This window comes from Macrosteles quadrilineatus, unplaced genomic scaffold (assembly GCF_028750875.1).
Source record: "Macrosteles quadrilineatus isolate MER2022 unplaced genomic scaffold, UCM_ALF_1.0 Scaffold_7__1_contigs__length_78375512, whole genome shotgun sequence".
Taxonomy (NCBI): Eukaryota; Metazoa; Arthropoda; class Insecta; order Hemiptera; family Cicadellidae; genus Macrosteles; species Macrosteles quadrilineatus.
This window is the reverse complement of record NW_026542600.1, coordinates 19917032-19935127: the sequence shown is the minus strand read 5'-3', so window position 1 is coordinate 19935127 and position 18096 is coordinate 19917032. Positions and strand designations below refer to the sequence as shown.

General features: G+C 34.1%; 1 protein-coding gene across 1 annotated transcript; it reads right to left on the bottom strand.

The window, feature by feature from the left end:
* Positions 1 to 863: 863 nt before the first annotated feature.
* On the bottom strand, positions 864 to 16026 carry LOC128998854 (plasma kallikrein-like). Its single transcript, XM_054425211.1, has 9 exons — positions 15992 to 16026; positions 9520 to 9750; positions 7927 to 8092; positions 5632 to 5781; positions 4939 to 5081; positions 4133 to 4287; positions 1368 to 1457; positions 1233 to 1314; positions 864 to 1171 (listed from the first exon to the last, which is right to left on the bottom strand). Exons 1-9 carry the CDS (start codon positions 15993 to 15995, stop codon positions 864 to 866), a joined length of 1329 nt encoding a protein of 442 aa, XP_054281186.1. The 5' UTR covers positions 15996 to 16026.
* Positions 16027 to 18096: the final 2070 nt, after the last annotated feature.

Sequence of the window (18096 nt, the reverse complement as noted above, 5' to 3'; positions counted from 1 at the left end):
AAAGAAGAGGTTGTTGACATAATGCTATATAGTTGTGATTCCAACTTCATTATTACAATGATTATTTCGATTAATTTAAATTTAGATAAAAAAACCTGTCATCATAGTAGACATTTTCGTTTTCAATAATATAAATTTTAAAACCGGTGGTGTAGTCGTAAATTACCCAATGCGGAAGCGCTCACCTGTTAACTATGTCTATTCCTTGTAAAAAGGTCAATGCCAATAAAGCTGCTGATTCTTGATTCACCATTGAGGAAAAATAATGTCGCCAATCAATGAATAGGTTCTTTGGGAAAAAAAAACCGAGTGGGAGCGTGTTCCCGTTCCACTATACCATTGTTTAAAACTATAACATAATAATGATGGACCCATTAAATATTATTCTATTCATTATATTTTGTGTATGTTCACAACCGTATCAAATTTGCTCATAAATAATTTTTTGTACATTTGATGCTATCAGTATACAAATTTCAATCTAAACATCTTTTGAATTGTGTTTTTGTTACAAATTGTATTATTGTTTAGTACAGTCCCCTTAGTATAATATACACATATTATCCAATATTTTCTGCTGGACCGGTTAAAACAAAAATATTACATTTGCTTGATAAATGTATTTAATTTTCAAATTAATATGACACTTTTTATGGATTGATTTCAACCATAAAGAAAAGCTTTTGTAGAGAACCATCAAAAGTTATTAACATGTAATGAAAAAATAATACCAACATTTTAAATCACAGTAACAAATATTTATTAAAAAATAACATTAATATTTAAGTAAAATAAATAGTTACTACATTTATTTTAAAATCAAGACTTTGGCTTAGGATGTCGTTAGAATGTAGGATGACATCTTAATTGTTGATTTTGTTGGCAATCCAGTCGGTGGTGTGGGTTACTTTGTGGTATATTCCTGGTTGATGGTCCACGGCACAACCAAATCCTGCGCTTGTGATGCCTGCCAATGTCCACCTCTGTCTTGTCTTGTGATACACTACCAGAGGCCCCCCAGAGTCTCCCTGCAACATCAAACTTTCACAATCACACTTGACTACAATATGGTGGTGTCCACGGCACAACCAAATCCTGCGCTTGTGATGCCTGCCAATGTCCACCTCTGTCTTGTCTTGTGATACACTACCAGAGGCCCCCCAGAGTCTCCCTGCAACATCAAATTTTCACAATCACACTTGACTACAATATGGTGGTGTCCACGGCACAACCAAATCCTGCGCTTGTGATGCCTGCCAATGTCCACCTCTGTCTTGTCTTGTGATACACTACCAGAGGCCCCCCAGAGTCTCCCTGCAACATCAAATTTTCACAATCACACTTGACTACAATATGGTGGTGTCCACGGCACAACCAAATCCTGCGCTTGTGATGCCTGCCAATGTCCACCTCTGTCTTGTCTTGTGATACACTACCAGAGGCCCCCCAGAGTCTCCCTGCAACATCAAACTTCCACAATCACACTTGACTACAATATGGTGGTGTCCAAGGTGAAACTGTGTCATAGTAATGCTGAATTGAGCTGACGTTTGGCCTTGTTGCAGATTGCTATTTTCAGAGCAGTAACGAAGCACTATCAGTATTACCTTTAAAATGATACAGTCTTACCCCAAAGCCCACAACATTTTATAACTACCATCACTTGTAATGCCTGCCAGTTTCCATCTCTGTTTAGTCTAGTCTTGTTGTGATGTTTAGCCACCAGTGGTTCATAAGAATTTTCCTAGACACGATTTCTTGAATAACTGTCACAACAGCTACATCTGCCCTGTTATTGGGAGAGCAAAAAAATTGTAGAAAATTGTAGAAAATTTCAAAAATTGTAGAAACTTGTGTTAAGAAACAATTGTTAGATTTTTTTGATCAGTATGAAATACTTTCAGGTAGCCAATTTGGTTTTCGTCCAGGTTATTCTACAGTGACAGGCTCTAGATAGTGCTGTGACCAAAATTTTAAAAAAGCTTTGAAGCCCATGAATTTGTAGGAGTGACCCTGTTGGATCTCAGCAAGGCGTTTGACCGAATTTCTCATAGCGTTCTTTTAAATAAGCTTCAATATTATGGAATAAATAATGAACAGTTAAATTTTTTCAAAACATACCTTTGTGGTAGGTTACATATGGTGTCTCTAGGGAACTGCTCATCTTTTTTTAAAGAGGTTCTTGCTGGGGTCCCACAGGGTTCAGTCCTGGGCCCTTTGTTATTTATATTGTATATTAATGACCTCCCTGTTAATTTAGATTGTGATACCATACTATATGCGGACGACACATCTGTGCTAGTCAATGGGAATTGTCTGAATGATGTTAACGACCATATTAATAGAGCAACTGTTGCTGCCAATCTGTGGTTTGATTCTAACTATTTAAAGATAAATGAAAGTAAAACTGAAACAATAATATTTACTTTGAGACAAATTGAACAATAAAACATGGCTAAGTCTGTAAAGCTTCTTGGTATTACTCTTGACCAGAAACTAATATGGGAGGAACATACCAACAACTTAGCTAATCGATTATCTAGGGTTTGTTTTTTATTGAGAAAACTTAAGACTTGTGTAAGTCAGGAGCTAATGAAAACTACGTATTTCAGTTTCTTCCATTCACATTTGTTATTTGCTAATATGTTGTGGGGGGGGGGGGGGTAGTGCTGGAGCAGATAGAGTTTTTTTGTGGTAAAAGAGAGCAATAAGAATCATGTTTGGTTTAGAGTTTAGGGATAGCGGTAGGAGTCATTTCTCTGCACATAATATTATGACTGTACCATGCATTTTTTATTTTTCAGAATTTAATTTATGTCAAGGAAAATATTACAGACTTTTATTGTTTTAGTGACATTCATAATTATCAAACAAGAAATTCAAACAAATTAGTTTTACCAATCCCAAGACTAGAAAAGTATGCAAAGAGTCACAAATATCAACAAATAAATTTTTTTAACAAAATTCCAGAATCATTTAAGTTGTTAGATTTAAAATAATTTAAAAATAAGATTCATGATTGGCTTATTAGTCACGAATTTTTTTCTATAAAGGAATTTTTAGAATGTGATATAAGTGCAGTGTAAACTAAGTGTTGGGTCCTTTATTTACTATGAGTATTCGAATTTCTTGTTGTTGTTGTTGTTGTAAACGTTTTATTGCCTTGTTTATTTATTTTGTTGTTACTATTTTTAATCTATATTGATTTGATTTTATTGTTATTATTATTATCTTGGTACTGTCTTTCAATGAATAACTGATGAAGCCTATTGTAATCATGTATTACTTAATGGTGAATAAACTTCTTGATTCTTGATTCTTGAGCTTAGTAGAAAATCACAGTTATTCATGAACCACCAAAGGTAGAAATCGCAATAGGATTAGAGCAGGCGCTTCAAGAGGCTATGCTAAACAAAATATGTCACTAGGCTGTCACTTACAGTGAAACTCAGAGAAGTCATTAAAAGCATATACACACACATTACATACCATCACCATCTACTACCCAACCTAGTCATATTGTAAAACAACATTTAACGGCCATTCTACTTGAGTTAAGAATTTAAAAAAATTATAACAATCACTTAACAAAACAACAGGTGTTTAAATAAATCTAAAAATTATTTTTACTTATCAAGATGGAAAATTTCCGCAGAAATACTTTAAATAACAGGTAATTACCCATTAATATTTAAAATGTTTAGTTTTTGATTTGTACTCTACATCAATCTGGTGGTGTCTTGTCAGTCCCTGATATCATTCTTGCTGCCATTTACTTGTTTCAACATAGCAAAATAGGTTCATTGTTCTAAAGTCTGGTTTTAGTTTTAACGTTTGTGTTCTTGTCTGTCTGTTTACATGTTAAATTGTACTGTCTGTGAATTGATCATGATGAAGCGATTATGACATCCTTCAAGATGGTGCTTGAAGATGACTTCACGATAAGACAAACTACTTGTGGCACAGAGGCTAAACATTATTTGTATTTAAAATAAATCGGAGAGTGAGGATGATAGGCCTAAGTCTAAAGTATCATGAGCATAAGTGATGTTTTCTCAAAATATTCCCTCATTACTTTCTCTCTACTTCAGTGGTCTAGAAACTAGTCTAGTGGAAGTATAATACTACATACCAAACAGGCATCCATATGGCCATCGCTGTGGCCAGCACAGAACATTTCTTCATGAAGCTCAACCTTGATCCTCTTATGCTTGTGCCATATGACACATTTTTCATCTGAGAGAATTGGAACAAAGGCCTTTTGTAAAATATTGGTCCCTGTTTTACCTGTAAAAAAATATTTAGAGTTAGAGACATTTCAAGTTTTACTTTTATTTGTTTGTTTTAAAGACTAACCAGGGAATGATTTTTGGAGATCACAACAAGTTTCTTGAAGTTTTCAAGAGAAACCTATATATGTCAACATATTAACAAATCATAATATCCAGTTTAAATTAATTTGATTGCTACAAAAACTGCCCAGAACAAGTGCACAAGTTCAAACAATTTAGAACTCAAGAGTCTAGAGGGAAGTACTATTTGTGGAAGGTTGTTATTTTTTTAAATAGTCAAACAAATTTGGCAGAAAAAATGTGAAAGGCAAGAATCTGGTTACACAATTGCCTGGTCTAGTCAACTTAGACATTTTAGTATTTTAAGTTCAACTACCAGTCAATATCATCCAAATCTGAGGTGATACTTCTACCATAAACATGTTTCCTCTCTAATTTTTTTTTCTTTTGTTACCACTATTGTTAGAACAGAAAGAAAGAATGTTTAAAAGAGTTACAATTGAATAGGTTGTTAAAAAAATCTACACATTTGTTACTGTATTTATACTGTATTTGTTGGTTATCTTCAATCTATACCTTGAACCCTGTTTCCTTGACACAAAATCCTTTGCTATGTTTAAGCTATCGCCATTAAGTTTGAACATACCATAAGTGGTGTCGGTTTTACCCCATCCAGCGACCACGCCAGTTTCACCACTAAAAGTTTCTCCCCGTTGCGGCAGACAGATAGGAAGAATGTTGTCTCGGTAGACTGTAGGCCTTGCTAGTCTAAGAAGGGCAACGTCATATCTGTAATATTCACAATTTTCTTTACATACTTTTCAAGATTTCTATGTTTTTTATGATTAGTAATTTGTAAGACACAAATGAAAGCACAGTCCCTACACATACTAGTAGTTGGGTTTAGCTATAACCCTATTTTTACCTACCCTCTGTAATCCAAACATATAAAAGTCAAAGCCCTCAGTCACTCATTGACTGACTCACTCACTGATTCATCACTAGTTCTCCGACTTCCAGACCAGACTAGCTAGTAGGCTGACATTTGGTGTGCTTACTATTCAGGTCAAAAATAGGAAAGTTAAGCCATTTTTATGATGATTTTACTAAAGGAATTAACATAATTTAACATAATCATAATTCATAATCATAATCATAATCATAATTTTACATAATTTAATTTATTTTTATTTTAATGAGGTTACTAAGGAATTACTACGAGGATTAAGAGGAATACCCTATGTGTGCTATTCAGGTTACTGAAACAAATACCACACATTTGGTTCTATTTTAATCTTTTTTTATTGAATAGTTGTATGCAAATTCAATGACAACCTACCTGTCAGGCTGAGACAAACGATATTGGAACTTTGGATGAATGATTTTCTTGATCACCCGATATGCCTCCTCCGGGACTGGCTCAAAATACTGGCCAGTGTTCTGAGTGTCGAACTCTCCAAGGTACACCATTATGTCCTTCACTCTTGCCCTGTTGATAGCAAAAATATGTTCATTCAGATGGTTAGTCACTAAAATATTCTGTATTGTATTAGGTACAATATTTTTTTGTACATAGTTTTAATTTTTTATTTTACCTTGATAATCCTGGTAAAATGCTTTCAACTCATTGGTTTAAGTTTGAAAATGTTTGTTTAGCTAAAATATTTTTATAATAATTGGATCACTATTAACAATTGCTTTTAAAGAGCTATGTCTGATGGAAAGGATACGAATAAGAATATTTTATTTCCATTGATCTGTTTGTACAGAAATAAGACAAGTCAATTTGGTATGTTATACAAATGTAACATATAACAAATAAAAATAAAACAAGACATTAATGCATTAAAAAGAAATACAAACTTGTGTTTAAAAAAACTCCTCAAGTTTATAAAAGGGATTTTCTACCAGCCAGGTGTACAATACAGATTTAAACCTGTTTAAACTAACCTCTCTTGCATTCTCAGGCAGCTTATTAAAAAAGTAAATGCAATACTTAAAAAAAAAAAAAATAGTTTAAAAGAAGTTTTAGTTTTGGTAAGACTATGTGGTACTATATTCAAGTTCCCCCTCCCCCTGGTATAGTGATTATGAATATTTTGCCTAGTACAAAACATATTTAAGTTAGTTTTAGCATAAACCAGAACTTGAAAGATGTATAGATTGAATACTGTAGGAATTTTCAACTCTACAAAAAGTTGCTTACATTGTGCTACGTGATCGACTCCTGCCATATTACGAATAGTTTTTGTTTTTTTTAAGCTATAGGATGTCATTAATATGTGGTGAGTGACCCCATGCAAGCAATCCATATATTACATGTGCCTGAAAGAGGCCAAAGTATGTCAGTCTCAAATAATCAGGACTAACAAAACTGTTAAGTTTCTAAAGCAGTCACCCTTGAAATTTTCAGTTTAATTTTGAATCAGTATTTATTCCTAAAAGCTTGACCCATTCCATATTGACTTCTCTTTTTAAACTCAATGTTATATATTGTGTTTTTCAAATTACAAGATAGATTATTTGTCGAGATCCAATCATAAGCCCACTCAGCTTGTCGGGACATTTCTTGGAAAATTTGTATAATAATATAAGATTTGTATAATAAATGGATCACTATTAACATTTGCTTTTTAAAAGCTATGTCTGATGGAAAGGGTCTTAAATAAACTAGTTAAATTTAGTTTTAGTTTAGTTATTTGATCAGTTCAGTGGAAAGATTATAGGTACCTTTTCGCATACACTATTAACATGAAGTTTTATAAACTTATAAAATAGTTTTTTAGGCTGTAAAACTACATTTATTTTTGTTAGCATTTTAATAGACACTATTAACCCTTCCCAGACGGCCTGTAATATGTATAGACAACAAAATCATTTTATTTAAATAAAAACTACGAAATATCTTTTTTATATCTATAATTTTAATTTATAATATGTTGTAAATAGTTTACCTCTGCAGCACTTTTGTAAAAAAAAAATTTTTAACTTTTTTAATTTTTTTCAAAAATTTGAATTTTTTTTTCCTATTTTTTAGAAAAACATTCCTAGTACATAGGAGGTTAAATATGTAATTGAATAAAAGGACGTTTTTATGAACATTAATGATTTTATAGACAATAAACTATAACAATAACTGTCGTATATCTCCGCCTACCTTCTGCGGGGCCCAATAAGATATGCAGATACATCTGCTTATGGCTATGTTTTATGGCCTAACATCCGCCATGCACCAAATACTATATATCCGTCTATAGTCTTGGAAGGGTTAATAAGATTTCTAAGAGATAGCCAAGGATAGATCAGTTACATGATGACGTGTTCATTAGCCTGGTTAACAAAACTAGTACTATTAATCTATTTTATACTAGCTTTAGTTAAAATACACTATTTAATTTTCTGATGGTTTTGGACAGCTCATCAGAAACAATAATAGCTTCCTCTACAGATTGAGAAAAGTTTTTTTTCTCTCCTTTGATTTTCAGTATCAGATGTATAAAAGTTTAAAATTTGGATTAACTATGACCATGAATATACATTATGTATCGCATGAAAAAAATCATTTGATAAGTTTTCTGGCATAATCATGGATTTTTCTGGAAAACAAATATACTAAATATAGTTGATACATCACCTGTATATACAGTGAGCTGCGGTAGCCACATATCTAGAGTTAACCAGCACTCCACCACACTGGTAGCCTGAGATACGTATATGAGCTTGCCATGGAAACTCTCCGAAGTTTGCCTCTGCACCTCCGATAATTCTCTTTTGAATTCCCGCAACAGGCGTCCCACATTCTGGAAAAAACCTAACCTGTGAATGATTCAGTTTTTATAGATCCAAGTAAGCAACACTCAATTCCACAATGCTGTATTGACTTTAGATACAAGTATCAGGGATGTACTCAAAAAATTTAAATAAAATATTTTTTTTTTTAAGAAACTAACTAGAATTAAAGACATGAAATGTATGAATAATTGTTTCCCCAATAAGATTAAATGTCTGTACTCGAGGAATGGGGGAATCTGCATTCAATCTCATGTGTAATGACTTGGAAATAGTAAATCAAGCTCATAATTTTATTTTATTTTTATTTTGTGTAGACTAATGGCATTGGCATTTTTTACGTTTATTTAAAAGAGAACATATTCTCAATTCTGGTGTTGTTTATAAATTGTTGATGTTTTGTTACATAGAATCATTAATTGATAACCAAACAACTAATGGCATCTAGTTTCCAAAGAGCACATAGTATTCATGAATATTATGTGCTCAATGCTTAGGATTGAAACGGCAACCTTCTGATTTGAAGCCGACCATTGTAACCACTCAGCTACCCAGACAACGAAAATACGTTTTACGTCATTAACTTCAGATTTATTGATTTGATCAAATTAAACTCAAACAAGATTTAAAGGTCTCTACATTTTTTTACTTAAAACAAAAAAACTTTAAACAAATGGTACATGTATTAAAATAAAAATGCCATTTAAATTTTTACGGTTAATTTTCTTTTCAAATTATTATAAAACTTCACAGGATATAATTTTGTTTAAGTCTAAGTTTCAGTACGGTACATTTAGTTTATATTACATTTTAAATTAAATATAAATTACTGTATTTTAAAATTAATTTTAAATTTAAATTGTTTAATTCAAAAGAAAAGTTAAATGTACTATATTGGATTCCCCATTATTTTTTTTATACATCCTTTGCTCTGGAACATTGTTTCCTAACCTCTTTTCCTAATGTACCACTAATTCAAGTAGATATAATTATGTAGTATAGAATATTTTTATTATTTACAGTTTTGCCAGCTTAACTAACCCATTTCCCAATCATAGTATGAACCATTCCGTATTGAGCACCACACATAAGGGATTATTTAGCTCATAATACTTTGAGAGCTATGCATTTCAAGTGAATCGCTTTGTTTTAAGTTTCACTTACAATATTATCTTGTGGTGTGGAATATACAAATTTTACATTTTAGCTACAGTAGTTACCTGTGGGGTTATGCATACCTGGTGATACACCAGCCCAAAATCCTTGGGCAATATATATTATATAAGGACACCACCATCACCAATGCTTTAAATGCACTAGTGGTATATTTACCACAGTTTGGGAACCACTGTTCTGAAATATGTAAGGTTAATAAGAATCAGCCAATTTTTAAGTACATTTTCTTCTTTTGGTAATCATTAGGATACTGTGTGCTTACCTACTTGTGGAGGGGGGTGGTGATGAAGTCCCCACCGTCTAAGAGGCTGCTGTCGCAAGTGGTGGGGGGGATGTGGCGTAACACAGCAGGTGAAGAGCCAATCAGAGAGCAGATCCCCTCCGCAGCCCCCCGTCAACGTGCCCCCGACCAGCCAACATGCAAGGCTTAGAGTGCATGAATGTATAACCCCTCGGAACTCACATGTTGAGGGATAACCGAGTAGCCTTCCCTCTATAGTTAAAACATAATGCAATATAAGGAAATCTTACTATAAATAACTAATTTAGATAAATTATATGGTGAAATTTTACTAAGGAAATTATACTTTCCTTTTTTTACAGATTTAAATTTTTTGAGGATTTGTGAAACCTCCTTATACCATAGACTAACCAACACAAGTATCCTTCCCATCCCATTGTAAATTTTGAAGCTTGTTTTTCGTGTCTAGTTCATGACACTGGTGACTAGTGTTGAAGAAATTTTGTTTCTATTATTTTAGAGTTAATTTCATGGTTTGTGCTTTACTGTTGGTTATATAAATAGAGGATGTGGTTTTTTTTATGATTATACCGTTGTATTTGGTCAAACGGGGTTTTAAAATACTGAAATAACTAGAAACAAATTGTAAACAAAATATGAAATCTACAGTGTACCGGACAGAACTAACAATAAAATTGGCTTCAGCTGTTCCATAAGGATGGGAAATCTACTAAGGGAGTATGTGTTATCCATGCTTATACCTAATTACTAAAATGTAACAATTAAAGGTTTTAAGAATAAATCAAAATGTTTGTTTCATTTTTATAAAGACATATCTCTAAAATATTTTTTATACACTAAAGCAAGATCAACAGCTCAACTGATAGATAAAGTACCATTGTCAGAAGGGGTAGTCGTAGTCCTTGCCCATCCCAAGGAATCCTCCTGAACTTGATCAGCCTGATGAAAACCCAAGAAGAATGGACTTAAGATGCGAACCCAATGAACAACTTTATCCCCAATAAACCCAACAACAGTGCAAGGATGTTTCATTTCATTTATTTCAACGGTACACACCATTTATACAATAATAATAAATACATTTATGATACAGGCAATAATTCAGTCTTATGAGTAACAATAATAACAAGCAGAATAGAACTAGAATTTGAAAACAAAAAGGATATAACAAACAAGAAATCACAATGTGAAAGAAGAAAGGAGATTAAGAATAGAGAGGCAGTGTAAAACAGAGATGATAAAAAAGTGAAATAACAACCAACAATAAATACAAAACAACAACAATAATGAATAACAGTGAATAAAAATATGAAACAGCAATAAACAGCATAAACAGATAATAAGCAGCAAGAAATGTAAAGTAACAATAGCAGAAACAGGACACTTGTTTAATTTTGTATGTTTTGTGGCCCATTAGTGGCACCACCAAGGTAAATTAACTTTCACATACTCTGGCTCAGCACAGAGCCGACCCGACTTCTGAAGGAGGCAGTTGAACCAGAGAAGAAGTCGATGTGCATAGCAATTTGACTCCCTAGTCGATGCAATCTGGACAGGCCGCTGAGGTAGGCGAAAAGTGGCGGCTGGAAGGAGGTTCTGGAACGTGTCCCTCTAGGTACAGCAAGGTCAATATTCGACAATAGATCAGGGCAGTCGATAAGGGAGTTGATGAGATTGAATAGGAAGACTGCATCAAAGATCATACGTCTAATGTGTAGTGGTTGAATCTCTATAGCTGTGCCTCAAGCTCCCGGATTGGTGTATCCCAATATCTGAAGCCAAGCTTGGGTCCAAGCATCCTTATAAAGCGATCTTGTGTTCTTGAGAGCATTTGGATGTGGCCAACCTGATACGGAGACCATATTACAGATCCATATTCTAAGATGGGGCGAACCAGGGATTTGTATAGGATCACTTGTGTATATGACGACCTGAAGTTCCTTTTGGATCTGTACATAAAACCTGAGAGCGAACTAGCTCTGGCCGTTATATTAATCACTGTTTATAATTCTTCTCAACAGATTGAGCTGCCTGTCAACAGCGTGGTTCACACATGGATCTTGGAACCTATGTTGGCTTATTAATTACTGCTGAATCACCAATGCCCAGATGATCTGGATAGGCAGTGTCAATGTATAAGATCGTGGATTGTGGAAGGCTCCTGTCCAAGGTTCCCTCGGAAACGCATCCTCACTCAATAGGGGGTTTGTCAAGAGTCTCTGTCATACAAATCTCTTGAACTGAGCATTGTTCAATGCTTGATTTCAATCGGGAGTGTATTGAAAAGGCTCACTTAAGATTCAAGATTGAGCCGTCCAGTCATTCAAAATTTGCCAAGTCACTAAAACTAAAACCACAAAAATAGAGATGCATTTCCTCTTGGCTCACAAGCAAAACATCCAAAAACCACACCATGCAGAAATAAATAAATAAAACTGTATAACATGCAGAGGAAAGTTATTTTCCTACAGTTACCTAACAATGTACAAGTTCTCTCACTGATTTGAGAAAGCAAAGTGGCCAATTCGCTCATCAGTGAGACAATGTTAACATTGTCTCACTCTAATTACTTTGTCTCACTCCAGATTTGCAACGTGAAGGCACGGAATAGTGAGCGCGTAACATGCAGGCAACGTCGTATGCGCGCGAAATACGTTGGCAGCACTGGCTGTAAATCAGCTGGTCAGCTGTTGTACTGTTGTATTTGTAACTTCTCATTAAATGTTATATTAAAAGTTCACTTCTGTGAAAAATAAGGTTATGTTTCTTCACAAATTTATTTGTTTTATGGTAACTGTAGGAAAAGTATAATGTGCAACTCGAGTGCAAAGTACAATTGCCTCACTCGAGAAACCATTCCTCACTCGCCTACGGCTCGTGAGTAAGGGTTTCTCTCGAGTGAGTCAATTGCTCACTTTTCTCGCACAAATAACTATTGTGCAACTAGTGAGAAAAGTGAGCAATTGACTCACTCGAGAGAAATCCTTACAAATATAAGAAATACAAAGAATTGTGGTTTAATATAACATTTAATGTGAAGTGACAAATACAACAGTACAACAGCTGACCAGCTGATTTACAGCCAGTGCTGCCAACGTATTTCGCGCGCATACGACGTTGCCTGCATATTTCGTGCCTTCACGTTGCAAATCTGGAGTGAGACAAAGCAATTAGAGTGAGACAATGTTAACATTGTCTCACTGATGAGCGAATTGGCCACTTTGCTTTCTCAAATCAGTGAGAGAACATGTACATTGTTAGGTAACTGTAGGAAAAAAATGTAAAATGTTACAAAACAGTCAAAACTGCATCACCCACGAATGGAGAAACAAAGTTTATAAAGTTGTTGAGGGAGAATACAAATCTAATTGTTTTACTGTACATAGTTTTCGCTTCGCATGATTGTTGTGTCTCTTTTACAGGTTTTGCATGAGAGATGAGTTTTCCCTAAACCCTGTTTGTAACCTGCGTCAGATATTTCAGGGTTCAAATCTAGTGCTGGAGATAAAAATTACACAACTGTATTTTGGAATAACCGAACCCCTATTATGCCACGAATATCTAGTTTTGTGAGCTTAACCCGTCTTACCATAAACACTCCAGTAGTAGCTATTTCACTATAGGGAAATTAGCTTGAATTATTTAATTAATAGGCAGACATAAAGGATCTCTGAACTGACTCGCACAGGACCCCATAACCTGAAAGGTCAGCTAGGCCTGTATATTCAATTAAAATATTAAACTGCATGATAATGTAACATACAGTATAACTAAGGTATTATTAATGAAAAACTCCGAATGAAAAACTCGGCTGCATTCATTGACGATTGCAATGATTTCTAGATCAATTTCAGATTTCTACGAGAAACTTGCACTCTTATTTCCTAAAGAAACTTGTATCATAGATTAAACATACTCACAGCTTGCTGGACTCTTACTCTTGGCAAGTACGTAAAGTATACCATAATAAACACCGTAGACACGATTGCGTTGTTTTCGTCATGTCATATGTACGTACACGCGTTCGCGGGCAGACGACAGACGACGGCGCAGCGACGGTATCTACTCCAGTATCTCGGTATCAATAGAACCTAGAACTGCTCACTTTTCTCTGAGAATGTCCTTGCTTTCCCGAGAACATGGGTCTCTTGTGGTGCAAACTAGCCTCTAGTTTAGCTTACACCATTATATACGTCGCAACTTGTTTACGGATGGTTTTATATATTTAACTTGTTCTGTAAAATAGATCAACGTGCGCGTGGATTGTGTTCTAGTACCCCAACAATCTTTTGCATAACAATTTGAATTTTTTAGTTATAATATGAGAAAACACATTATAAAACTAGGCATGATTAACATAACGAATAAATCCAGGAGTTCTAACGGTTATTTTCTGTGAGGTTTAAATTCTCAAATCCTGGAATTGGATTTCTTTATTGGTTAGAAAAACATACTAAATTCAACATTTAGGTAATACAAATTATCAGTAATATCATAATTTTGTAATATTGGACGGATGGTGTTTTTGGCCATTGAGGGCATCAAAACGAAAAAGTAAATCGGTCGCGGCTCCAGGTCTTACTATGATACCTACGGTAACTGTACCTCATTCCCTATATGGGAAATTCGCTAATGTGAAGTGAATAGCCTAAGTTTCGTTAGATTGTTTGGAATTTAATTTAAAAGATAAAAAGAAACGTAGATGATTTTCTTTAATATGTGAATGGATTAGAATATAGATTATAGGGAGACTAAAGAAAATGTTGAGTTGGTACCAAAAACCTTTACGATACCGCACGGCCACTAGAGAGAGCCTGTAGGGCAAAAATAGGGCTCTACAATCTCTTGTAATAAGGGGTGTAAGGGGTCTCTAATAGGAGAAGGTTTGTAGCTAAATCAAAATAAATCACAACGAAAAATGCGCTTATTTCCCAATTTATGGAAAATAACAAAGCTAAGCGTTGTTTTGTATGTTGAGGAATCGTATTTAAAATATTGTTATTGTTTACCTATTTTTCTAAACAAATTCTGAAGCTAACCGATTGAATTACTATAGCGAAGATTTATAAAAAAAAGTAATATTTAAATAATACGCCCAATCGTAATGCTGTCTGATAAAGCACCAAGTCTCATATCATAAACAATTTTTACACCAGACGGGTGTTTTAAAAACATACTATAATGATTCGGATTTCTTTAGTTGCTAACAAAATTTGTAATACCTAGTGACGTCATCAGAACATAATTTGTAAAATATTATGAAATATACTGTGTGATTCACCTCGGTGTATTCTACAATTATTATTTTCATGTTATGGGCATTGTGAATGGCCTGGCGACCTCATAAAAGACTACGTTAAGACATACCATAGTTCATTGCAACGTTACGGGTATGATGCTTTTCAAATATGTATAACCTCAAGTTTGAAACCAAATACTTTCAATCAAGTAAAACAATACTTTATTAAGAAGAGCAATTAGAATTTTAAATCAAGTCTCGAAAAGTTCAATTTTACAGCACAAACATGTAGTCTACTCTTGAGTATTGTTTTTCTATATTAGGTCATTCTCTAATATAGAAAATATAACTGTATGGCAATATTGAGTTTAGTTCAGTTTAGTTGTACAGTACTTTTACACAATTTACGGTTACAAACAAAGTAAAGTATAGCCATGACTTGAAGTAGGTTCACTAAAAGAATAATAAATGCATGTTGTCCCACAAAATTTCGGAATGGTCTTCATTATAGATTTAATTAAGATTAATTATAGATTCAATTGTTACTACTATTGTTATTGTTCACTATTTGTACAACTTTACTATTTTGTTTCCAGTAATTTCAGTTGTGAATGTTTTTTTCATTGTAAAGTGGCTATGCCGTTGGGAAATAAAATAAAAATAAATTTATTTCACTTTTAATCTAGTTTAGTTACAATACTTCATTAATTTCTAGTTGCAACGACATTTCAGTTCTAACATATCTGCAGTATAATAGGTGGACATGATTCTGTATCTATTTATATTTAATCGTGTTTAGTTTTAATTATTTTTTTTACTGTTCGAACTACTATGTAAAATATATTTAATTTTGAATTTGAATGTTTCGAAGATAAATTTGATTGGTTAGGCGATGCATAGAATTAATTTACTATTTCACTATTTGATAAAAATATTGTTCATTGTAATTTTAAAGGGAGGGAAATGAAATCAGTACAATCAAACCCACAACTTCCTGAACTAGAATAACTACCGAGACCAAACTAAAATATATTTATAGCAATTCTAACACAATTCATACTATTTCAAACTATTCACAAAATTTGCGAGTGAATTTCAACTGAGTTCTAGCATCTCACTAGAGGTTCCAGTTTAATCATACCAGAAAAACCAGAAGCGCTTATCAAGGAGCTATTGATAAACAATAATAGGCTATTTGCACAATGTACAAAGAAAATAGACAAAGAGACATACTCATGGTGACATGGCGAACAGGAGGGACGACAAACAAAAACTGCAAGGAAGGAGAGAGAGGATACCGTTATGCGAGAAGAGAAGAGAGCGGGTCCAGGTCCTGAGATTCGCTGCCCCCCCCCCCCCCTCCCACCATTGGACTGTAACTCAGGACCGCGGAATGTGAGCTTACATCCGAAATGAGTTATTAGCATAATATTAAGCCGGGACCATTAACAGAGTTTAGTTTGGGATTCTGATCACATTTTGAGGAGGTCTATTTAGCGTGTTTTGATGGTTTCTAATGTTTTTAGGAAACGGGCCTAATCCTGGTCTTGTTACACTAACGTCGACTTCTTGTTAGATGGTGTCAGTAATTGATGAAAAGGATAATTGGCATCTGGCTACAGAATCGATACTGCTTGTTATCGAATCAGCTACCTCTAGATACGAAGGCTAACTACAACCACTTGGGTATCTGGTCAACAAAAACAAACACTCTTATAGGATGAATTGACTCTCGGACACTAACAAAAATGATAATTACTTTCGTGAGGTACAATAAAGGTCTATTACAATCGTCACAATAGTTCTACTTATATCACGATTTGACTTTTTTGGAATACTGTACCTTGACAAACTGCGGATGACCAGTTTTCAGATAATTTCCCTGGTTATAGAACAAAAGCGATTAAGACTAACACACACACACACACACGATTCACAAAAATGTATTTGTGCCGGTTATTAATACACGGTCAACGATGCGACTACTGCATTCAGCCATTTAAGTCTATAGGCAGTAAACTGAACTACGGCCAATAATTCAATAAGTGCCGAGGCTCTTAAAAATATTAATATTTATAAACGATCTTTGGAAACGAGTAATTCAGGCGGAATTCCTTCAGTAGTTTTATTGACCAATAAATCCAATGAATAAATTAAATTAACTCTAGAACCCACCCTAATAGTCTAGGCAAGAGGATGGTTAATCTCCGAGAAAATCCGAAAGTTTAACTTTGCACATTTATCTCTAGGTACCTAGGGAAGATTATACCTAAAGTCACATAAATATGAGGCGAGCTCTTGCGGCAATTAGTGAATACCTAAAAAGTTTTCAAAACTTCGATGAAATCTGTGTGAAAAGCTACGGTAGGTACCTCCATTAGTTTGCACCATTGTTCGCTCTCCGACAGTTTGAGAAAACCGACATATTTTAGCGCCATATAACTCGGTAACCATTAGGAATTTTATAATTTTTCATTTAGTATGGTCACTTTGCATTCCGACCAACCATTCTCGAGATTTTAGCCAAAAACCAAAAAAGGTGCCCTGTTTTCGATTATTGCCGCTAAATCTCGCCTCATATTTATGGAGACTTTTGGTATAATATTCACTAAGTACCTAGAATAGGTGTGCAAAGCTTCAAAAACTTTCAGATTTTTTCTGAGGTTGGGTCATTAATTTATATATATATTGACTGGACTATAAGTTACACGTTTAACTCACGAACCCCTGACACAAGCAATATTAGGACCCAAATAGTTTCAACCCAAATGCCTACTTCTGGAAAAAATCTAACAAGTTGATTATTTTGATTGAAATTATTTTTGCTTTTATCCAAAACATTTCTTAAAATACGATGTGTCTTAATTTTTTGAGATTTCTAGCGACTTTTGATTGGTTTCTGCCATGTTCGTGAAGCATATCAAGTAAGGTGAACATGACAGGACAATAAAAAACAAGCTCCCTCAACCGTGTGCGATTTCTAGTTCATTAAAATTAAGTGCAAAGAAAATTAAGAGGTTATTTTGTACGTCAGGCAAAAAAGTTCCTGGAAGCAAATGAGATCTTCCACTTTTATAACCCCGTAAAACATTTCCTCCGGATGCGAATAGTTTGTTTTATATTCCCGACGCCATCTTGGATTCAGATTTAGATCCAATTAAGTTCTAGTTGTATTGAAACAAATTACAATGATATGATTATGAAAACATCACATTGCCAATCTATAATAAATTTGGCAACAGAGACGTTCTAGGTACCTACAGTGTATGCATACACATAAATATGGCTTATGCCAGAAAAATTATAAAAATCAGCAATAACCATGGTACATTGCTTAC

Bases quoted from the DNA above. Each gene is read 5' to 3' on its own strand.
- LOC128998854 (XM_054425211.1), bottom strand. The intron at 1,315-1,367 runs GTGGACACCACC...TTGATGTTGCAG, and splicing joins GCGCAGGATTTGGTTGTGCC to GGAGACTCTGGGGGGCCTCT. The intron at 1,172-1,232 runs GTTGTGCCGTGG...TTGATGTTGCAG, and splicing joins CATCACAAGCGCAGGATTTG to GGAGACTCTGGGGGGCCTCT.